The sequence below is a fragment of the Brassica rapa genome, chromosome A02 (assembly GCF_000309985.2).
Source record: "Brassica rapa cultivar Chiifu-401-42 chromosome A02, CAAS_Brap_v3.01, whole genome shotgun sequence".
Taxonomy (NCBI): Eukaryota; Viridiplantae; Streptophyta; class Magnoliopsida; order Brassicales; family Brassicaceae; genus Brassica; species Brassica rapa.
This window is the reverse complement of record NC_024796.2, coordinates 11413223-11436824: the sequence shown is the minus strand read 5'-3', so window position 1 is coordinate 11436824 and position 23602 is coordinate 11413223. Positions and strand designations below refer to the sequence as shown.

Below are 23602 nucleotides of genomic sequence, written 5' to 3'. Positions count from 1 at the left end.
TCTCAAAATTAGGCGAGGTAAGCGACCGCTTAGAGCATCATATTTTAAGCGAAAATATTAGTTATATATAAAGCATAAATTTTTTTTACATGAATAACAAAGGCATAAAATTTGAAATGAGCTTAGGGCATCAAGAAAAAAATGAGAATGTTGGACCGGCACTGCCAATAAGAGTGTTGAAATATTGTGTTTATCTACCTGGATTCAACCACCGTTATAAAGTTTCAATTTAAAAAAAAAAAAATTGTGTTACTTCAAGATTGGGCAAACAAATTTTTATTGGTTGTGCAGATTTCTTTTGTTTTTTATTCTTACCTAATAATTCAAAAACATTTATTATACAATAAAAGATTTTTAAAAAATATCAAAATTAAAGAAAATTTTAATCTATAAATAGAGACTGCAAAACTACAGGGAGGAGCCCTGAACTCCGACTGGAACAAAAGCCAAGGAAGAACTCCATTCAAACACGCGGACACAAAGATCCATGACCTACAACTGCCTACAAGCTATACACCAGACACCTTATCAGCCGGTTTAGATTGGTTTGATTGTATATATATTTAAGATGGTTTAGTCCGGTTTAGGTTATCTATATATACCTGTAAATCACATTTTGTACAGTTAATGAGTTTGGTGTAACAACCATTTTATTCATTTCTCTCATGAACTCGTCACTCTCATATGGTATCAGAGCATTTCTTTTGCTCGTTTCTCTCTGATTCTCCTCTCTGATCTTCGATTTCGTCACGGATCTAGCTATATCTGAGCTTCGGTTGATTTTTCGAATCACGATTCATCGTTATCGGTGATTTCCTTCTCGATTCGAGCTTCTCATCGCGCTCAGATTCGATCTTCGTCATGGTGAAACAAGGAAGAAAAATGAGGACACGCAACACGGTATCAGACTCGGAGACACCAGCATTGAGGACTCGATCGCGAAGCTCTGTCAACGGCGACGACGATCTTGATGCTGATGTTAATCCGCCTCCGACTGTTCCGGTTAACCGCACTACTCAAGGATCGACACATTCTGGTATAACTTCGATCGACACTCATAGTCCTTACTTCTTGCATTCAGCAGATCATCCAGGACTAGTTATTGCGAATCAAACTCTTGATGGAACGAATTACAATAACTGGTACATTGCGATGCGGATGAGTTTAGATGTTAAGAACAAGATTGGCTTTGTGGACGGATCGTTGGTTAGACCAGATGTGAGTGATTCTCTTTTCAAGATTTGGAGTCGATGCAATAGCATGGTCAAATCTTGGTTACTTAATACTGTCAATAGAGAGATCTATGATAGTATTTTGTATTATGAGGATGCTGTTGAGATGTGGAACGACTTGTATTCGAGGTTCAGAGTGAGCAATCTCCCTCGAAAGTATCAGCTAGAGCAGTCCATTGCAACACTGAAGCAAGGGAACATGGATCTTTCTGCGTATTATACAAAGAAGAAGACTCTTTGGGAACAGCTCTCCAACACGCGAATCACCACTGCCCGTAGATGCAATTGTGATCATGTGAAAGAACTTCTTGAAGAGGCAGAGACTAGCAGAATCATTCAGTTTCTCATGGGTTTGAATGAGAACTTTGCGAACATACGTGGTCAAATCCTCAACTTGAAACCTCGTCCAAGCTTACCTGAGATATATAACATGCTGGATCAAGATGAAAGCCAAAGGATTGTTGGTTCTAATCAACGCCAGAATCCACCTCCAGCAGCTTTCCAGGTTCAGGACTCGATGGTTTCAGATCCCAATCAAATCTTGCTAGCTCAAGGAGGTTACCACAAGGTTAAGTGTTCACACTGCTCTCGGCTTGGTCACACTGTTGACAAGTGTTACAAGAAGCACGGTTATCCACCTGGTTTCAGAGGAAGGAAACCATCTCCTGTTGCTTCTGCCAACATGACTGTGTCACAGCCGTCGTTTACCACTGAGAAGGACAAGTTTGATGAAGTTTCTGGAGATCAAATGTCGAAGGATCAGATTCAGTCAATGATCTCTTACTTGAGTTCCCAACTTCAATCGCATAGTGTCACTTCCACAACTGAAACAGCAAACACCTCTTCATCGATCAGTGCTCCTGTGATTTCTCAGATAACAGGCAGCCTTTCTGGTAAATTCATTTCTCTATACAATCATTCTTATCATGACATGCTTGTTTCTTCCACTGCTAAAGAAACAGATGTGTCTCTTAGAGCTTGGATTATAGAATCAGGAGCCACACACCACGTTAGTCATGATAATACCCTTTTCACAGATTATAAACCTTTAGATCACACTTACGTAACCCTTCCCAATGGTTATACTGTTACTATAAAGGGTATAGGATGCATTCGTTTGACTGATTCTATAATCTTATTTGATGTTCTGTACATTCCGGATTTCAAATTCAATCTCTTGAGTGTGAGTGTTTTAACAAAGACATTGAATACTGAAGTTTCCTTTACTGCAAATGATTGTTTCATTCAGGAACTTACTCAGGCATTGATGATTGGTCAAGGTAGTCAAGTTGGGAATTTGTATCTGTTGGATGTTCATAATAATACGCATAAGTCTTTGTCTTTCAAAGATATGTCGTCTGTTTCCATTGTTGTAGATTCTCAAACTTGGCACAAACGTCTAGGTCATCCTGCTCAGTCTAAAGTTGATCTATTATCTGATGTATTAGCAATTTCAAAAGCAAATAAAACTGTTTCTGACCATTGTCATGTTTGCCATTTAGCTAAACAAAAGCATAAACCATTTCCGATTAGACAGAATATGTGTAAAAATGCTTTTGAACTGCTTCACATTGATACTTGGGGTCCCTTTGCTGAACCTACCATAGATGATTCAAAATATTTTCTGACCATTGTAGATGACTATAGTCGAGCAACATGGGTTTTCTTAATGCATGCTAAATCTGATGTCATAAATATCTTTCCTGATTTTATCAAAATGGTTGAAAACCAGTATAACACAAAGGTGAAAGCGGTTAGATCAGATAATGCAAATGAACTAAAATTCACTGAATTTTATGCTGCTCGTGGAATCATATCATATCATTCATGTCCTGAAACTCCTGAACAAAATTCTGTGGTAGAAAGAAAGCATCAACACATCTTAAATGTTGCTCGTGCATTGCTATTTCAGTCTCATGTTCCTTTAAAATTTTGGAGTGATTGTGTGTTAACTGCAGTGTTCTTGATAAATAGATTACCTTCCCCTGTTATAGGAGATGTTACTCCTTTTGAAAGATTAACCCGTAAACAACCTGAGTATGAAGCTTTGAAAACCTTTGGATGCCTGTGTTATGCGAGCACCTCTACTAAACATAGGACTAAGTTTGATCCTAGAGCTCGGGCGTGTGTTTTTCTAGGTTACCCCTCAGGTTATAAAGGTTACAAACTATTAGATATAGAGACACATTCTGTTTCTATTTCAAGGCATGTCATGTTTCATGAGGATATTTTCCCATTTGCTTCATCAACCCTTCGTGATGAAGTCAAAACCTTCTTTCCTCATTTTCATTCTCCTGCTAAATCTGATGATTTGTTCCCTGAACAAACATCTTCTGATACACATCACAATCCTGATGTGGCATCATCCTCGGGTTCTCCTCCTTCTGGAACTCGACCTGTTCGAAACAAGAAACAACCCGCAAATTTGCAGGACTTTCATTGTTATAATCTCTCTCCTGATCAATCTACACCTTACCCTATAGCCAACTTTGTTTCTTATTCCTCATTATCTTCTCCTTTTCAAGCTTTCATCAATGCCATTACCAAAATAAAAGAACCGCAGAAGTATAAAGAGGCTTTGCTTGATCAGTTGTGGCGTGATGCTATGCGAGAGGAAATAGGATCACAAGAGAGAACAAAGACTTGGAGTATCTGTTCTTTACCTCCTGGTAAGACAGCGATTGGGTGCAAATGGATTAACAAGGTGAAATATAATCCAGATGGCACTGTGGAGAGATATAAAAGTCGCTGTGTTGGGCAGGGTTATACACAGGAAGAAGGAGTGGATTACCAAGAAACTTTCTCTCCTGTTGCAAAACTATCCACTGTGCGCATTCTTATAGACATTGCAGCTAAGATGAAGTGATCTCTTACACAGTTGGATATATCAAATGCATTTTTGAATGATGATCTTGATGAGGAGATTTACATGAAGCTTCCTCCTGGTTATGAAGAGATCACAGGTGTGTCTTGTCCGCCTAACTTTGTCTGTCGTCTTCACAAGTCCCTTTATGGACTTAAACAGGCATCACGACAATGGTATTTGAAGCTGTCTCGAACTTTGTTGAACATGGGGTTCAAGAAGTCTCATCATGATCATACTTTGTTTGTGAAGAACACTGGAGGGAAGTATGTTGCAGTCTTAGTATATGTTGATGATATACTTGTCGCAAGTAACAATGATGATGCTGTGAAGATGTTTGTTACAGAACTAGAGTCTCATTTCAAATTGAGGAATCTTGGTCATGCGAAGTATTTTCTAGGGTTGGAGATAGCTCGGTCTTCAAAAGGTATCTCTGTTTGCCAGCGAAAGTATACTCTCGAGTTGTTGGATGATGCAGGTTTTCTTGGATGCAAGCCTTCTACTATTCCATTGGATCCAACTGTGAAGCTCTCCAAGGAAACGATAATACCTAAGGATGGATCGAAAGTGATTCATGAGATGGGAGAGTTGATACCGGAGCCGAAGGTTTATAAAAAATTGATGGGCAGACTCATGTACTTGGCTATTACGCGTCCTGACATCACTTACACTTTGACGAAGCTCTGTCAGTACTCTTCATTCCCACGCGAAGCTCATTTACAGGCAGCTCACAAACTATTGCGTTATCTTAAAGGCACGGTTGGTCAAGGGATTTTCTATGCAGCTGATGGAAGCTTTGATCTCCGTGGTTTTGCTGATGCTGATTGGGGTGCGTGTCTTGATTCACGGAAGTCTATCACTGGTTACATGATGTTTTTGGGAGATTCTCTAGTCTCTTGGAGATCGAAGAAGCAGAGGACTGTGTCGAGAAGCACAGCAGAAGCAGAGTTTCGTGCATTGGCTGATGCATCTTGCGAGATAGAGTGGGTAATACGAATCATGGCTGATCTCTTACTACCTATATCTATGCCTGCACATCTTTATGGGGATAACACAGCCTCTCTTTACATTGCCAATAACTCTGTCTATCATGAGCGAACCAAGCATGTTGAGCTTGATTGCTACACGATCAGGGAGCGTATTGATGCAGGAATGATCAAAACAATGCATGTTAGAACACATAACCAACTTGCAGATGTTTTGACAAAGGCATTATACCCTGCGCTTTTCAGAGATCTCATTTCCAAGATGGGAGTTCTGGATTTGTACACACCTCCATCTTGAGGGGGGGTATCAGCCGGTTTAGATTGGTTTGATTGTATATATATTTAAGATGGTTTAGTCCGGTTTAGGTTATCTATATATACCTGTAAATCACATTTTGTACAGTTAATGAGTTTGGTGTAACAACCATTTTATTCATTTCTCTCATGAACTCGTCACTCTCATACACCTCATGCAAGAGAAAAATGGAAGCAAATGAAAAAGAGCAAACTCAGGAGTAGAGGAAATTTGGGTGAAACCGTGACTCTGTATTTCAAGCTTACCTCTTATATTGCTCACTTTTCTGTTTTTCTTAACCACAAAAAAAAGAATTCTTGACATTGTGGCATACAGAAACAAATCAGTTTTTTTTTCTCTCTTTCATCATCAACAATCACATTTTCGCTATATTATTATTGTTTAACAAGAGTAGAGAGCGCTAAACAATTATCAGCCATTTCATGCAAAGTCTTTGTAGATCTAGCGAAGACATTCGACGCCTTAGCACCGCCCATGGCGTCGTTGCATGTATCAAATTCCGTTAAGGATGCACTAAGATTGATGTTAAGGCTAAATCCATCATTCTTTTTAAGGTCTTTCAACGCCTTTTGTAGATTACCAATCGCACTATCATAGTTTGAGTAACAAGTCTTGAGTCCTCCACCACTTTTCTGGCCACTAGCAGCGACTTCTTTAGCCTTTGTCGTTCTTTTCATCAGCTCTCTTATGGAAACTTCCGTCGCTGCGTTAACATTCTTTTGACCTTTTACGACTGATCTGCACAAGACCTTGAAGTCTGACACGGAGCATGGATCACGCCCGCCTGAGATCACCGGGCGAGCGATCGCTACGACGCTTTTGCTCACCATACAGAAGAGGAGAACCATCGCCACAAGGTGAAGATTTGCTGACATATTATATTATTGTGCTTTTGAGATTAATATTATGGGCCTTTAAACACCGGTTGTTTATTATTTGATCGAAGAGAAGGAAATTGATTATTTATGTGTGTTGCATATGCTAACCAAAACTATATTTTTAGTAAGTATTTTTGAGGAAAATAACTAAAATCATTTGTCACCGGTGAATTAGAGGGACATATCAAATATAGTTCAATGTGATAGCTTTTTTGTTTTCTTTTGAGGAAGAACTATAAAATCTTCAAAATTTTGATGGTTTGTGACTATGCTTCAACATTAGCCATATATGACCAATGAATCATTTTGCAATAAAGGACTGCTGGAAAAGGCTATCTTAAATCCTATTTATGTTGCCTACCATTATCAATAGGGTTATAAGTGGCTCTTGCTGTTTCTTGGTTCAGTTAGAAAAGATGTTCAACCGTTGACTTGGGTGAAGAGGTTCACAATTTTACTTGGCACCGCAGAATAAAAGACGTATCTTCACGAAGAATCAAACCTGACAATACATTTCGCTGATTAATATGACCTTCCAACATGATTTTCTGTATTACGATGAGTTTTCAATTCAAAATCAATTACTAATTTAATAGATCGATCTTCATGTTTAGAATAATTTTTATGTTCTAATATATACGATGTTTTCATCTTTCTAGGTAACTTAAAGTTTATCAAAAACAATATAACCAATAAAATTTAATAGTTCTATTTTGTAATTGGTTGAATAATTTTTAGTTTATAATTTTAATGATACTTTTAGGTAAAAAGTAATTTTCTAAATAAGTGTGTACTATCCAAAATATCTTACATTTCAGAACAGAGGGAGTAGTTCAATAATATAATTATCTAACTACTGATATACAGTCATTTATTAACACTCAGTAAGTGTGAGAACAAAATCTATAAGGCTTAAATGAAACAAACGGCGGTATATTTCTGGTGAAAAAACATATTTATTCTCATTTCAGCCAATATTAAACCAATCAAGTTAAAAACTTTTCACCTCCTTTTCTGTTAGTAACTACTTAGATAAAAGTAAAATTGGTTACTCTTTCCCTCTTGATCCATGAAGAGAAAAAATATGTTGCATTCGATTTGACTTTTTTTATCATTAGATTTATATATACTATTAGAATAGAAGTTTTAGATATCATGTTTATAACTAGTTGTAGAGTTTACTAAAATACTACGGGGGGAAGCCATTTCATATCCAACATACCGCGATATGTTCAATTTAACCGAATTATATGAACATGTAAAAACATATTCGTACTTTTGAAAATTTCAAATAACATATCCATTGTTTATTTTTTTGACGAAATCACTGATCGCTACAACAGCTGTCACTTCATCTAATTTTGTGACGTGGATATTATGTCAGCTAATTTTGCTGACATATATGCTAAATAAGCTAATTTTGCTGATGAAGATTCCACGTATACAATTTTTTCTTTTTAAAGAAAAAAAATAAAATAGTCGTTTATACAATTTTTTTTAAATGGAAAATTTTATAATTTTTATTATTCAGTATTATAACAAAAATAAACTAAATTAACAAAAATTTAATCTTATATAACATATATATATTCATAAATGTTTTGATTGTATCACAATATCGTCTTTATAAGAGTTATTTATGTGTTGTAATGATTCAAATTCAATGCTAGTGTTACTCTCGATTAATCATGGTTGTGTTTAGGGTTAGACATAAAATCCGTGACCTGAAATCTGAACCGAACCCGAACCAAAAACCACAATCCGTACCCGGTCCTAAATGTAAAAAAAAATACTTGAATAGGTCTTGTAGTGTATTACAAAACATATCCCGATCCATATTTACAAAAATTCAAGTATATATGGGTCTGAGGACGTGTTACAAAATAGAATCGAAATCTGAAAAGCTCGATTGAACTCCAACAGTACGCGAACGCTACATTTAAAGAATTTATGATGTAAATTTATTATATAACTAACATTTACGAATATATCTCTTACATAAGAATATTTTTTATGATTTAATTAATTTTTTTTAATTTACTAAATAATTTTTTTTTTATAAAACGACTACTTTTGTCTAAAAAAATTGTACACGTGGCATAGCAAAATTAGCTAACGTGGACAAACGTCAACAAATTTAGATGACGTGTCAGCTAATGTGGTGACTAGTGTATGATTTTGCCAAAAAAATAAACAATAGGTATGTTATTAAAATACAAGTATGTTTTTGTACCGTTAAATAAGTTAGGTATAAATTGAACGTATCACGATATGTTGGGTATGAAATGACCATTTCCCATAATATGGGACACAACTTGTAGTTGTGAGATCCATATATTGTTTCAAGGATAAAATATTAAAACAACTCAAAACAAAACAAAAAGACGAAAAACCAGTATGTGTTGGTCCAAATGATAAAAGAGTTTAGGTTGGAATTACCGCCACATAGGTATGAAATGACCATTTCCTATATTTAATTTGTATTTAAAATAATAAATAATTTTTTATACATTTTTTTTGATGAAATTTCAAATTTATTGATCATGGCAAAAAAATATATGTACAACTATACGGTGTTTTACAGCTTAATTATCTAGTTTTCTTATAGTGATTCCTAAAAGAATTTTACAGCCGTGTATATTCATCTGTTGTTAAAGGATTTTTTATAAACTTTATGCAAAATGAAAACTTTTTAATGCATAACATTTTTTTAATTAAAAACCAATTTTAGTTTTAACACTCATAAAAATAGTTTTAAATTTTAAATATTTTGATTGTTATAGTGAATCAAAATTATACATTTTTATTGTATTCCTTATGTGAAAAATATTTTTAATGATTCTATTTAATAATAAAACTATATAGTTGAAACTTATCAAGTTTTATTTTATACTAGGTAATTTCCTTGTGCTCATGCACGGATATAAATATTATAAAATAAATACATCATAAAATTTATTAATATTTTTATTTTTTTTATTATTCTATTATTTATATTGTAACCAATATGAAAGGTTTTAATAAAATTATGTTATTTTAATTAGACGTATAGTTTTAGACATATAATATCTCGACTTTTTGGTTATTATTTGGATATATTAGATAATATTTACTTTTCCGATTCAACTATAATACTTTTGTTATTTTGATGTAGTTTGATTCTTGTCTTAGACTTGTAAACATATTTCAGTAAGATTATGCATAATTTACTATATGTTGTTTGAGAATCAAATAATAAAAGTAAACTAAAGTGTTGACGATTCAAAGTTACATAAATAAATATAACAATGAAAGTCTTTTGAAACTTTATGCATATATATATATATATATATATATAAGTTATACAAAATATTTAATTGTAATAATTGGTTAATATATTTCTATTTTTAAAAAAAAATCATATTTATTTGTAATATGTTGAACCATTCTATAATTTATATGTATAAAAATATTGCTATAAATAAAAAATATTATTTTTAATTTAATGTTTGACTTTGTATAAAGAAAATTGAATTTGTCTAGTTACTCATCTTGTGGGTATATTGTGTTACATATATTCCGTCAAATTAAAAGTATAAATATTTCTATTCATTGTATTAGTTTGGTTGTTCATCTTAGATGTATAAATATATTTTATTTTTTTAGTTCTTAATGTCAGTGAAAAAATCAGGTTTTGAAGTGATCATCAAAGACTAGCTATTTCGGTAATGACACGAAAAGAACCGACATTCGAGCCAAGGAAGTAAATCTCACCTTTTAAGTTGTTATATCATCGCCTCTGAGAACCGGTTAATGATATTCTAAAGATTACATAACGATTTAGCGGAACGATGGAAAAGAAGCTAGTGTCTTAATGTTTAATTAAGAAAATTTTGTTCAAATCGATTTTTAATCAACACTTGAATTTTTGTTTTTTCGGATTGTTTGAATGAAATTAAATATTAAAAAAAAATATACCACTGAAAAATTGAGTCATTAATATTGGTTTTTATTTTGATGATGTATAACACTATAAATAGAGAGAAAAGTCTCTCATCATATAACAGATTCAAATTTTTTTACGTCAGTCTAAGTACGTCAGCCTATCATGTTCTTTTCTTATTCAACTTTTTTGTTTGCTTCAGTTGACTGATTTACATACCCCTTTGATCAAAGTCAAGCTGTTGAAAAATTCAATACTTTTAATTTCAACATATATATTCTGTCTCCATGTATCCAATCAAAAGAACAACAAATGAAGAAAAAATCAACACATCTCTACCTTCCATGCCTCTTGACTTTGTTTCTTGCGTTACTCCGTCCAACCAACGGAGACGCAAGAACTCGAGCCGTAAGAATCACATGCTCACCACAGCTCGAGCGCAACGAAACCGTTTACATCTCCAACTTCGTCGCCACGTGGGACAAAGTCCTCCAACAGGTTCAGACCAACGGTTTCGGAGTCGCTTCCACCGGCTCAGGACCATCTTCTAACTACGGTCTCGCCCAGTGTTATGGAGACCTGTCTTTAAACGACTGTTTCCTCTGTTACTCGGAAGCACGCGCTAACCTTCCACAGTGCTACCCTCACAACGGTGGTCGTATCTTCCTCGACGGGTGTTTCATGAGAGCTGAGAACTACAGTTTCTTCGACGAGTTCAAAGGACCTGAAGATGACGTCGTGTGCGGCGGGACCACGACGAGGATGAGGAGAGAGGAGGAGAGTTTCGGAGAAGCGGTGAGGCTGGTGGTGAGAAACGCGGTCGCTGCGGCTCCTGGTAACGGAGGGTACGCTCGCGGTGCGTCTGCGAACGCGTTTGTGTTGGCAAACTGCTGGAGAAGTTTGAGTGCTGAGTCTTGTAAACAGTGTTTGGAGGATGCTTCTGCTTCTGTGGTTAGCAAGTGCTTGCCGTGGTCAGAAGGGCGTGCGATTCACACGGGGTGTTTCCTTAGGTACTCTGATCATGATTTCTTGAACAAGATTCCAAGAAACCGAAGATCAAGAGGTGACAGACACGAAAAGGATAGTTCTCTTTTATAGAAGAATCTGATTTTAGCTTGATCATAACTAATCAGTTGACTTTTGCAGGTTCTGTAGTTGTGATTGTTGTCTCAGTGCTTAGCTCTGTGTTTCTGTTCATTGTTGGAATAGCTGTAGGTGTTAATATCAGCAAACACCGGACCATAGAGAAGAAGAGAAGAGGTCAGTGTACATTGTTTTGTTTCTGATGAATCTAATGTAGAAGAGAATGTTCTTACCTAGACTTTTGGTTCAATTTCAGGATCAAATGATGTTGAAAAAATGGCGAAAATTTTGACCAACAGTAGTTTGAACTTTAAATACACAACATTGGAGAAGGCCACTGGTTCATTTGACAGCGCAAACATGCTTGGACAAGGCGGGTTTGGATCTGTCTTCAAGGTATGAATACGTTTCTAGTTGTGAGTTATGACCGGTCCTCAGATTTTTAGGGATATAAACAATTTAGTAAGAGTTTATATAATTTTTTTTTTTTACGAATTTGGAGGTCTATATATATATGTAAACGTTTCTTAAAATTTTAGAGGTCATAGCTAATGCTTCACAAGCTTTTGCTAAGAACCGGCCTAACCTATTGGCATCTCTCTTGGTTTATAGGGGGTTCTTCCAGACGGACGAGATATTGCCGTGAAACGGTTGTTCTTCAATAACAGGCACAGGGCAGGAGATTTCTACAATGAAGTCAACATTATCAGCACTGTTGAACACAAGAACCTTGTCAGGCTCCTTGGCTGCAGCTGCTCAGGACCAGAGAGTATCCTTGTCTATGAGCATATTCAGAACAAGAGCCTAGATAGATTCATCTTTGGTAAACACCAAACACTATTCCATGAGTTTCTTTCATTGGTTCTTAAAAGCAGGTGATCATTAAGAATTTTACAGATGTGAACAGAGGCAAAACACTAGACTGGCAGAGAAGGTTCGTGATCATTGTTGGAACAGCTGAGGGACTGGTGTATTTGCACGAGCAGTCGACTGTGAGAATTATCCACAGAGACATAAAAGCAAGCAACATCCTTCTAGACTCAAAGTTCCAAGCTAAAATAGCTGACTTTGGTCTGGCAAGATCGTTCCAGGAGGACAAGAGCCACATCAGTACTGCCATTGCAGGGACTTTGTAAGATATTGATTTTGTTACTTCAGAAAATTAAATGTTTGTTATAATCCAATACGTGTGAATCTGCAGGGGTTATATGGCTCCAGAGTACGTGGTACATGGTCAGCTAACAGAGAAGGTAGATGTCTACAGCTTCGGAGTTCTTGTGTTAGAGATTGTAACTGGGAAGCAGATCACCAAAAGTGAAATGTCAGAATACTTGGTCACAGAAGTAAGTTTTGACCACAAAAGAAACTTTCATGAATTAAAATAGTAAGTCAAATTTTACTATCTCATACTAATTGGTGTGTTTTGTTTTGGCTATAAAAAGGCATGGAAACATTTTCAGTCAGGAGACTTGGAGGAAATATTTGATCCAAACCTGAACTGGAAGAATCATAAGGACAGTATCATCATCAAGAAGGAGATAGTGAGGGTTGTTCAGATAGGGCTCTTGTGCACTCAAGAGATAGCTTCGCTAAGACCATCAATGTCAAAGGTGTTGCAGATGCTAAAGAACAAAAAGGAAGTATTGCCATTGCCAAGTAATCCTCCCTTTTTGGATGACAAAGTCATGGAACTTACACATGTTTCTAATAGCACTCCACCTGCTTATACATCTCATGCCACCATCTCGCAAAACTCCTTGTACTGTAGATGAGTCTTTGAAGAACTGCATAAGGACAGCAAAAACAGTGTTGAGCACAAACCAAAATGTTATGTATAAACCGTAAAAAGAGATAAAGAGTTAAAGGTTAATATTTGGAGCTCGAATCTTTTTAATCAATAAATACACATTCCATGCATGTCATATATGTATATAGCTTTTTCATGTTTCTCAAATATCAAGAAAATTTATTAAATTTTTATCAAAAATCATCACTTTTGTGATTATCAAAATTTTAATAATATTAAGGAATAGCAATTCACTAAATTCAGTTTTTTCAAAGTTTACAGTTTAATATTATTAGTAATAAAAATTGTAGAAAACATTAAAAATATTTTTTGTGAAATTGTTTTTTTTTCCTTCTAAAACATACTCCTTCCATTCTACAAAGATGTTTTTAAATTTTTTTCATAAATATAATTTTTGTATTTTATATTAATTTCTGTTATTTAATAACATTAACTAGTAAAAATTAAAATTGAATATTAAATCAGTGTTGTTTTAAATTTATTGATAATAGAATGATGTATTTATAATACAAATTTAAAGTAATTGTTATGTGTCAAAAATATGAATTTTATTTTGAAATAGAGAGTATTTTAATAAACTGATGAAGTATATATGTATTCTCCAGCAACTTAAACATATGCAAAAGGAAAAAAAAAACACCAAAACCTAATTCATAAAGGAAACACTACAAGAAAACACAAGTTTTACGAGGGCAGTTTTCCTCGCTAATTCGTCGTAAAAGCAGTGTTACGACGAATTAGCGAGGAAACCCGTTTCGTCGTTATATGTTTGTCGTAACGCATATATCCTCGCTAAATCGTCGTAAGTTAGCGAGGAAATAATTTCGTCGTAAAAGCGAAGGAGGATATTTCGTCGTAAAGACCACGTAAAGATTCCTCGTAAGGACGTCGCTAATTTTCCTCGTAAAGACCACGTAAAGATTCCTCGTAAGGACGTCGCTAACATTCCTCGTAATTACCACGAAAATCTTTCCTCGTAAGACACACGTAAATAAATACTCGTAAAATTGACGTAAATACCTTGAAAACTTTCCACGTAAAGAAAACGTAAAAACCTTGATAGATTTCCAAACGTTTCCTCGTAAAAACCACGTTAATCTTCCACGTAAAGAAGCCGCAAAATTAGCTACGAATTTACTTCGTTTCATTATTTTATAGAAATATAAAAAATTATAATTATAAATATAATTTAAATTATTTAAATTATTAATGAAATTAAAATTCTAAAAAAATCAAAACCAAAATATTTTATTTATAAATAAGTTTTGAATTCATAATACAAGAACCGAAATTAAAAAGAACTTGGGTGGTCGTTAATTAATCGCCTCGTAGAATTCATCACTCCTCGCCTGAACATCCGCCTCGGCATGTGAGTCGTCGGTCGGTGACTGGCCTGGGATAGGATTTTCTTGTCGCATGGTCCTCAACAAAGTCGCCCATTCCGGATTTGTGGCCGCTACAACGTCCAAGAAGCCCTCGAGTCCACCCATACGAGATCGCAGCTGAGTAGAATCTCTACGCAGCTCAGTAGACTCTCTACGCAGCTCTTCGGACTCCCTACGCAGCTGAGCGACTTCATCATCCCGTCGCTGAACATAAGACGATGTCGCTATCGGAACATCGTTGACGGAACCAATCCCCAACGTCCGTCCCTTTTTTTTAGGGACAACCTTAAAAACAAAAAATAAATTTTGTTAGTAAAAATTTAAAGTTAAATTAAATGAATATTTAAAAAAATTAAAATTTTAGAAAATTTACCTCCTCGTAAAGCTTATCCACTTCAGGTGTGGATAAGGTGACGGGTAATCCATCGGTGGACTGTTGGGTCAGCTGGGTCTGGCGTTCTTCAACCCGAGCAGCCAAATCGTTGTAGATTTGTTCGGACTTGCCATCTATAAATCGGCCCGCCTTGTTCTTGTGGGTCCTCTCGTAAAGTTGCATAAGAGACGGGAATTCTCCCGTCTCTTTGGCCTAAAAAAACATTTAAGAAAGTTGTTAATTAGAATATATATATAAAAATATACTAAAAATTTAATATAATTAAATTTTTAATTACCATTTCCAAACGGACACCAGCGTGGGGTTTTTGGCCCGTAGTGTGAAGCATCGGCCCGTTCCCGTGCTCATCGACTGTGTTACGGGAGTTAGAGCAAGACTGGGCGATTCTAATGGAATCAGGAAGACGCCAATATCGGATGAGGCCATCCCAGACATCCGTGGTGAGCTCAGCGGGTTTGCCACGCTCATACCCCTTCACGATCCAGTCACCCTTCCAGTTGGAGACCGTGTCCAACAAGCGAACTTTCGCCTTCGCTTCAAACTTCTTCCTCACCCTCTCAGTGATCCCGAAGGCCCAATTATATTTTTGCTGTTGGAAAAAATAATTTATAATTAGTTTTTCAGAAAAAAATATATATATAAATAATTAAAAAATTTAAAGATATATATTTAATTAATAGAACTTACAGAGTAAATTTTGAACCACGTCTTTAAAACACCAAAACTCTTTTCTTTTTCTTTTTCGAAAATATCAGAACTTAACTAAAACACCGTGTACGATCACACCGGCAAATCCCATCAGAATTTCGCAGTTAAACATGCTTGGGTGAAAACAGTACTAGGATGTGTGACTTCCCAGAAAATCTTGTGTTACGGCCTCTTTTAAGATTAATCAAAGAAAAAAAAGGACATCGAAAGCATATGAAAAGATATGGATGATATAGATAAGTCCGAAATTAAAAAGATCTTTGATTTCTTCTCATTTAAGCCCCTTTTAGTCTGCGTGAATTTTGTGCAGGCTAGGCCTTTTTAAAACATTTCATTTTGTTAAGTAGAATTGGGTGGGCCTCTCTTCTCTAGAAGGAAGGTTTCAAAATTCTTTCTAAAATTGCTACTTTTTTGACCAAGCAGTAGAGAGATAGAAACAGCAAATTTGGTGGACTATATTATCACACACCTTTTTCATCAGTTAAGCTACTGAAACAGAATACATAACCCTTGACCGGTCCGGAAGAATAAAGGTTATGTATTTAGTAGGACACGCACGTTTTTAGTGGAGGAACTTGAGTCTTGTAACGAGTGTTTAGAGAATGCTTCTGCTTCTGTGGCTAACGAGTGGTTGTAACGGTCAGAAGGACGCGCGCTTTTTCACGAGATGCTTTCTTAACTCAGATCAAGATTTCTTGAACAAGATACCAACAAACGTAAGATCCTCGTCAGGCTGTTTGGTGCAGCTGATCGGGACCAGATAGTCTTCTCGTCTATGAATACCTTCAGAACAAGAGCCTTCAACGATTCATCTTCGTTAACAAAAAAAAATATATGATCCAAACCTGAACTGGAAGAATCAGTATGATAGTATCATCATCAAAAATGAGTTAGTGAGACTTGTTTAGATATGGCTTTTGTACACTCAAGAAATCGCATCGCTAAGACCATCCATGTCAAAGATCTTGCACATGCTAACGAACAAAGTGGAAATCTTGTCATTACCTAGTATATCTTCTGTTACTGGATAATAGATTCATGGAGTTTCAATATGGTTCTGATATAGATTCAGCTGCTTGTGCACCTCTTGCAACTATCTCGCAAGGGTAGATGAGGCCTTCGAAGCTACCATAAGAACAACAAAAACATCGTTGATCATGAGCACAAACCAAAGTTTAATATAAACGAGTCGGAAGATTTAGCTAGTATGTATAGATAGATGCGATATTGAGTAATTTGTATACCAGATGAAACCTATTCAATGAAAAAAAAAATCAATCGAGAAGCCCTTTTAAAGATCCAGACACGAGATAATGAATGTTTTTTCGCATGAAAACGCCAAGCCATTGCCAACCTCAACTGATAAGCAAGCTTCAACCTTATTGGAAGATAGAATGTTTCAGCTACTCAAAAGTTATTTGAATATTTGTATTTTAACAATGATGTTCCAGTCACAACTTGTAACAAATTGTTTATGTAATATTATTTAGGACTACATTTACATGAACTTGAGAACCAGATGAGTGCCATCATTTTAGACCAGTGGTGGATATGTGACAATTAATATTTGCCCATATATATTTTAATACAAAGGGTCGTTTCGCCCCTCGGCCGTACATGTAAATATTCTTTTCGTTTGGCCTAGGACTCTAGGAGTTTAATTTACTGGCAATGACACTCCATGTACCAAAGCTTTTAGCTTCTTTTTTATCTTGGCAAAACAATGTAATATAGAATTATACAACGCATGATGTCAATGCATAGGCTTCTGTTACGTTTCATTCCTCGGTAAAGAAAGTTTCACTAGAATCGTCCATCATAGCGAACGGCATGTTCTCGGATGGCTTCCAATGGCGTTTCCTTTGGTTTATAAACCAGTTGTTGATTTGTTTTTGATCCAAACCCGTTTCTTCAGCCAAGGCTATTTTGTCAGCTTCCTGCACACATTTCATACGAGTTGAGATGAACACAACAGTGACCAATTGTTAGGCTGACTGAAATATAGAAACATAACATCCTGTCTCCATTAGTATATACGGTCCAAAACACAGCAGACTTACAGTTGGGTAAGGCCATTTATAATGAACATTCCACCAATCAAGCAATGCTTGTCTTGCTTCTCTTGGTAGCTTCCCTTTCTTCTTCTTCTTGGAGAACTCGAGTTTCAATGAACTTATATGGCTACCGAATTTACGCAGCAGCTGGTCCTTGAGTTCCCGGTCATTACTTCTTTGTTGGCTGTCCTGGGTTGCTACGTCATCACTTTCTCTTAGTTCTTCGTCTGATGAAACCGCACCATCATCTATTCATATAGCAAAAATTAGTGACATGCAGAAGGTCACTCAATGCTTAACATTAAGATATGATATGACTGTATCATTGTATGCTCAGCTAAACGGCTAAAACAAGAAAAGAGCCAAAAACCTATAGAAGGGAGTCAAATGGCTTAGGGGTAAAAGAGGAAAAAACAAAGTAGCGAGAGAATATCGAGGGCTTCACAAACACACAGACAATAACTGTTGTCGTGACTGAACAAGTGTATAAGCTTCCATTTTCACTTGTCAGAGGACGAAGTGCTCCCCTGGGGCCTACCACCGCCCACCGGAGTCACGACACGTGTTACCTTTTCTGAGCTTTTTGAGGTATAGAAATGACCCCCGGAAATAACGCTTCCACAACGCTTATGATTTTTTTTGCGATGACCAAACTGGCCCCATAATGTTGCTGCCACTAATCAAATTAGTGGCACCATATTTTAAAAAATGGCACTAGAGTTAATCTCCAATCATTTGATTAGATAAAAGAAATTACCTACTATACTAATCTTTTTTTTTTTGTCAAGGACCTATACTATACTAATATCATAAGGCATTAATGCGAAAGAGGCAACGAGATATATAATTTGAGAAAACAATCTCTTTAAATTCTGCAACACCTTGATGTAAAAATATTTTTTTGATGAATACCAATTTAACATTCATTCAAAAAAGATATATAATTTCAATATAGACATCCCAGGATATGAATCATGTTATGGGTTTGCTATACATAGAAGGACCATCTTAAATGCATAGACACATGCATGGGCTAGCGATCTTTAGACAAATCAGACAAAGATAGTTCATACCCATCTTTGCTAGTTGAGGAAGGCATGTGCAATAGTAACTTAGTTTGATCTTTACCTATTAACCGAATTTGATTCATAAACATCAATGCATTGACAAAAAAATACCAAGAAGGTAAAGACACGATGAAATAACATGGCCCACTAAGAGCACAACGCAGGGACGACATGACAACCACTATTACTAAACAATAGTTGAAAAGGATGGCAAGAACAAGAAAGTGGAGAAGCATTAGTCATAGATGATTGGGTTGTACAGAGAAACCCTATTTTCTTTTTTCCCTTTTCCTTTATAATCAGAAGAAAAAAGCTTTTAAAAGAGGAAGTTGCTATTGGGTCACGGAGGGATCCACCAGCGGAATCCACGGGAGTCCATGTGACACCCGACCACCCAATGCACCCCGCTTTGTTCTTCCATCTTAAGCCCTCTTCTATTTTGAATTTAAAAGGTCCTATAAAGTTTCTAATTCAAGCTTATCATCCTCTCTTTTTGTTGTTAGTTTTACGTGAATAATGCGTATTGTATTAAGAACCTACTATGTGCAACACGACAATGGACACGGCTCTCTTAAGTGATCATGACTACAACTAGACGAACAACTAATGTGCAATCACTAGTAATTTTCTTTCTAGGCATGGAGATCATACCTTCATGTCTAGAGACTAGAATACAAATTACACTCTAGAACACAAAACTACATTTTGTAAGATTACTCCATATTAGACGTGGCTTTCCTAAGGCATTCTGATTCGAATCTAGTATTCTGATATGAAGTTAAAGCAAATGATGAGGCTCGTCATTTAGCACAAAACATCAAGAAACGAGAAAAAAAGAGCAGATAAATGATAAATCCAATTGTTATGATAAACATCACTGGGCCAAAAGAGGATATGGTTTATTCCTAAAGCATATTAGCAAGAAAAGAAACCAAAGCACGTGACTCTGAAAACAGGTGAAACGAATACATTAGGAAGCTTTTGATTAGTTTAAGATAAATTCAGTTGAAAAGAAAATCTCTTCTCGAGAGAGTTAAGAAGCAGGAAAAGCTATTGGCTAAGGAAAAAGATAAGTTCAGAAGGTAATACATATCCAATCAAAAAGAAAATACATGAGATTACCCAAACAAAAAAGTTAGTTGTACTTCCCAACATTAAAATATAAGATTATAAACTAAACATTCGCCCACTATAGAAAATTCAACCTGCAGCGATCCGTTTTAAAACCTTTTGAACATGATTCCCTACGCAAACTACAATTAATTAAATACGACCTGATATGTATTAACAACTTTTCCAAATTAAACAATGCTAACAAAGTACAACCGAAACTGCATTTGATATCTACAGACTACATACAAAATAGCACGATAACAATAAGCCTACAAAAGCTGAAACCCACGATTTTTAGTTCCATTTCTTTACAGCTAGCTCTTATCAGGTGTAGTTGAAGAAAGAAATGATTAATTTAAAATCCCTAAGATCGTGAAAAAGCTTAGGCGGCTAATAAATTATTGTACACTAACAAAGACTCTACACAAGGTAAATAAAGCAGTACTTTATGGAGAAAAAAACCTAATAGTTCCATATATGGGCTAGTAGTAAATACTCACCAGGTTATATCCTTTTTAACTCAGAAAACAAACATAACTAATTAGATGTATAGTTCCAACAAGATTACAAGACGACAAACACATTAACCACGCCATGCAAAATACTACCACTTGGCCAGAAAGCATTTTAGAAGGCTAATTATACAATCCATGCGCATTAGCTCAGACATTGGAACTTGAAATCTACCAAAGATTTATTTTTGCTCTTTTAGGTTCAAATAACACAAAACCCAACCAGCTGACATATTCAAGACATTTATGTTGTGTACATAGTCAAGGGAGGTTCGTAAAAGATAAGCACATGCGAGTGATTTTGTAAACGTGACGAAATGAACACATTTGGACTTGACTGAATTCAAATGTAAGACTAACACACAATGTATCCAATAATAAGGACAGATGTCTACAAGTTGGGGACTGTCAACTACTCTCTCCGTTTTATCTTTAAAACCCTTTACAAACGTGGTTAAACTATTAACCCTGATAATAGACTATAAGTTCATCTCTCTAATAATGAATTTGTTTGAAAATCTTGATCGAGTATATAAAAATGATTATTTTTTGTGAAACAAACTCAAGTCACACAGCAACATTTATTATAAAATGGAAAGAAAAAAAATTCTGAAAATGTTTCTCACCAAGAGAATTTGGGAGCAGTTAAAGAACTGCCAAAGTTTTGTTTTACCCGTCAGTCTTAATGAAGATGAAAACAGCATAAGCCTAGCGACTCAGATGGTCTAAAACATGAAGTAAAGAAACGGTCTCAAGAAAATCAATGGCATTTTTATTTTTTAGTAGAACTTAAGACTAGGTTTTTTTTTCTCTTATCATTAGTTTTTCACTGGAAAGGAAAGCATTTTAAAAAACTTTCAGTACGACATTGAAACGTCAAAATCGGAATCTCTACCGCAGAAGTTTTTGCTTTCATAGACCATTTTCTTTCTGTCAGAGAAGATAATAATACAACTACATATATAAAGTAACAAAAGAAAAGTATAACATACACAAAATCATGCACTAAGGAAGAAAATATCGTTGAGCAAGAGAAAATCCCACCCACTCCTTTTGCTTAACACCATCTAAAGCCCCACGACTACTAAACCATAACGGATGACGAAAAAAATAATGTCACAAAGTTTAGCTTTTCGCAGGAAACATTTGTAAGCAAAAACAACAAGAACCATTGAAGGAAAATGGCAGTAAATATGTAGCAAATGTTTTCACCATAATTAGGGTTTTATATTCACGCGGTTGTTTCTACAACTGGATTTACTAAGCTTATAGTTTCTATCGTTCCCCACGATTATTGTAATATTAAAATAGCAAATATATTAAAGGAACCAAAACATGTGTCAGAAGGTTTTCATCAATTCCTAGGAACTGGTGTGGAGCACCGAAGGGAAAGTTCTGGCTAAGATTTTCCATATCCGCTAGTTTTGTAAGGTGAAATTTAAATAATAGGACAAGCAGATCAATAAAACCTAAAGACTGAACAAGAAATCAACAGCACATGCAAATAAGAAAGAGATCATTTTAGAGCTGACCTGAAACTGAAAGGCCTCTGGCAGAAGCGGGACCAGTGCACAGGTCCTGAAGTTGCGTTTCGATCTTGTTCAGGAAAGTCGTAGCCTCATCGAACGGCCTCGCCAGATCGGATTTGTACTTAACCAATATATCGCAATATGTTTCCTAAAATAGCAAAAAATGATTTATAGAAAAGATTAAAAGGTTAGAGAATTAAAGATCGAGACCAAGGATGAAGTGAGAAACCATGAACTCATCAAGTTCAGGATCAGCTCCAAAGCAAGATAAAGGAGCAACATCTCTCTTGTACACATCGTTCTCTCGCTGAATCTCTTCCAACACACACGCTATCTCCAAAGGAGCTCCCACCTGCGAATAAAGTAACAAAAAAAACATACTCATCAGCACAACTGATCTTGGTTGTGTGTATATAAATCAACCAATCACCTTTTGGCAATCGATGTAGGTCTGAAGCAAGCGGGGATACAAAGGATGAGAAGCGATTTTCGACTTAATGAGACCAAGTGAGGGGTTGTCCTGATCAGCTCTTCGAGCAGGCGGCGCAATCGAAACCTCCGAGGACAAAGCAGAAGCTGCTGCTGAGAAAAGCTCGTTGGATCCAAACACGTGGTTTTCTCCGGCGGATGAACAAATCAAGTTATGGTAATCAGACAGCGACATAAGACTCTCCGAAGAAGACATCATCAGCTCAGCCTTCTCCGAGTAATCTCCCGCCGAACGGAAACCGCACATTCTATCCATAACGTAGCTTTGATCTTTCAAGCCTTGTCTTGTCTTTACTTTCTGATGAAGCACAAAGTTACGAAGACGATGAAACGGAGCTGCTCCACAAACTTGTATCCAGTTCCACTGCGTGGAGAGAGAGACAATGAAAAAATAGAGTGAGTCGGTCTCGGACTGTCGTTCGAGGGCATGATCGTAAATAAAATAAACCAAAACGTTTTGGACGAAAAGAATATATTTATATTGAAAATTACGAATTTAGGTATAAGACCTATTTATCGTTTTTTCTTCTCTCCTGAGTCCTGCCAGTGTCCTTGAGATACACTAGCATAAATTTCAATATTTCATGCATATTGGAAGCATCATTAGTGGGGTATTTACATGATTTCTCATAATTAAAATAATAAAATAGTATAACAAATTTAAACAGAAAAATTTCAGCAAAAGATATAAAATGTCAAATTATGTGGGTGATTTATTTGTATATATTTAAATTTAAATTATATTATTAAATAATATCAATATAATATATTTGCGATGTTCTTGTTAGAGTATTTATTAATAAAGCTGCTTTATATTACTTGTACTAGTATTATTTGCATAAGCGACATTATCAAATTATTCTATAATATATATAAATATACTTTCTCACTTTTAAAATTAAGGAGAGTGAAAAAAGAAGAAAGGCTTGTCATATGTGTTAAGGAATACGATTCGGGTAAATTAAATAACCATGATCAGCCTGCTTGTATTCTTTCTTCGTGATTCAATACCACCTTTTTTGTTTGTCCCATTCAAATGTATAACATTAATCATGACTAGTTTTGATATACATCAATTATTGTCTAAAAGGCGAAAATAACACCCTAAGACCATCCTAATGTTACATCATTTTTGAAAAATATTTAAAAAACAATAAAATATTCTTCAATAGTGCAACAGCAAAAAATGAGGATATAAATAGTATCCTCTCGAATTTGAGGAACACTATTCACAAATCATTTTTACTATTGAACTTTTTATTTA

The 23602-nt window shown here is 35.5% G+C and overlaps 3 protein-coding genes across 3 annotated transcripts; 1 reads left to right on the top strand and 2 right to left on the bottom strand.

Moving 5' to 3' along the window:
• Window positions 1-86: 86 nt before the first annotated feature.
• Window positions 87-6898, bottom strand: LOC103852661 (pectinesterase inhibitor 1). The gene is made up of 2 exons (XM_009129559.2): window positions 5549-6898; window positions 87-524 (listed from the first exon to the last, which is right to left on the bottom strand). Exon 1 carries the CDS (start codon window positions 6270-6272, stop codon window positions 5772-5774), a length of 501 nt encoding a protein of 166 aa, XP_009127807.1. The 5' UTR covers window positions 6273-6898; the 3' UTR covers window positions 87-524; window positions 5549-5771.
• Window positions 6899-10235: 3337 nt separating this feature from the next.
• On the top strand, window positions 10236-13210 carry LOC103852658 (cysteine-rich receptor-like protein kinase 2). Its single transcript, XM_009129558.3, has 7 exons — window positions 10236-11260; window positions 11344-11457; window positions 11537-11676; window positions 11893-12103; window positions 12178-12412; window positions 12482-12623; window positions 12723-13210. The coding sequence occupies exons 1-7, from the start codon at window positions 10510-10512 to the stop codon at window positions 13050-13052; spliced, it is 1923 nt and encodes a 640-aa protein (XP_009127806.1). The 5' UTR covers window positions 10236-10509; the 3' UTR covers window positions 13053-13210.
• A 3910-nt stretch (window positions 13211-17120) lies between these two features.
• On the bottom strand, window positions 17121-22857 carry LOC103852657 (homeobox protein knotted-1-like 2). Its single transcript, XM_009129557.3, has 5 exons — window positions 22280-22857; window positions 22079-22201; window positions 21853-21997; window positions 17635-17876; window positions 17121-17511 (listed from the first exon to the last, which is right to left on the bottom strand). Exons 1-5 carry the CDS (start codon window positions 22592-22594, stop codon window positions 17353-17355), a joined length of 984 nt encoding a protein of 327 aa, XP_009127805.1. The 5' UTR covers window positions 22595-22857; the 3' UTR covers window positions 17121-17352.
• Window positions 22858-23602: the final 745 nt, after the last annotated feature.

Excerpts from the sequence above, each read along its gene's own strand:
- LOC103852657 (XM_009129557.3), bottom strand. The coding sequence starts at position 22,594 with ATGGATAGAATGTGCGGTTTCCGTTCGGCGGGAGATTACTCGGAGAAG. Across the intron at positions 22,202-22,279 it reads CCTACATCGATTGCCAAAAG|GTGGGAGCTCCTTTGGAGAT; the intron begins GTGATTGGTTGA and ends CTTTATTCGCAG. Across the intron at positions 17,877-21,852 it reads CAGAGGCCTTTCAGTTTCAG|ATGATGGTGCGGTTTCATCA; the intron begins GTCAGCTCTAAA and ends CTATATGAATAG.
- LOC103852658 (XM_009129558.3), top strand. The coding sequence starts at position 10,510 with ATGAAGAAAAAATCAACACATCTCTACCTTCCATGCCTCTTGACTTTG. Across the intron at positions 11,458-11,536 it reads CATAGAGAAGAAGAGAAGAG|GATCAAATGATGTTGAAAAA; the intron begins GTCAGTGTACAT and ends GTTCAATTTCAG. Across the intron at positions 12,104-12,177 it reads CCTAGATAGATTCATCTTTG|ATGTGAACAGAGGCAAAACA; the intron begins GTAAACACCAAA and ends AGAATTTTACAG.
- LOC103852661 (XM_009129559.2), bottom strand. The coding sequence starts at position 6,272 with ATGTCAGCAAATCTTCACCTTGTGGCGATGGTTCTCCTCTTCTGTATG.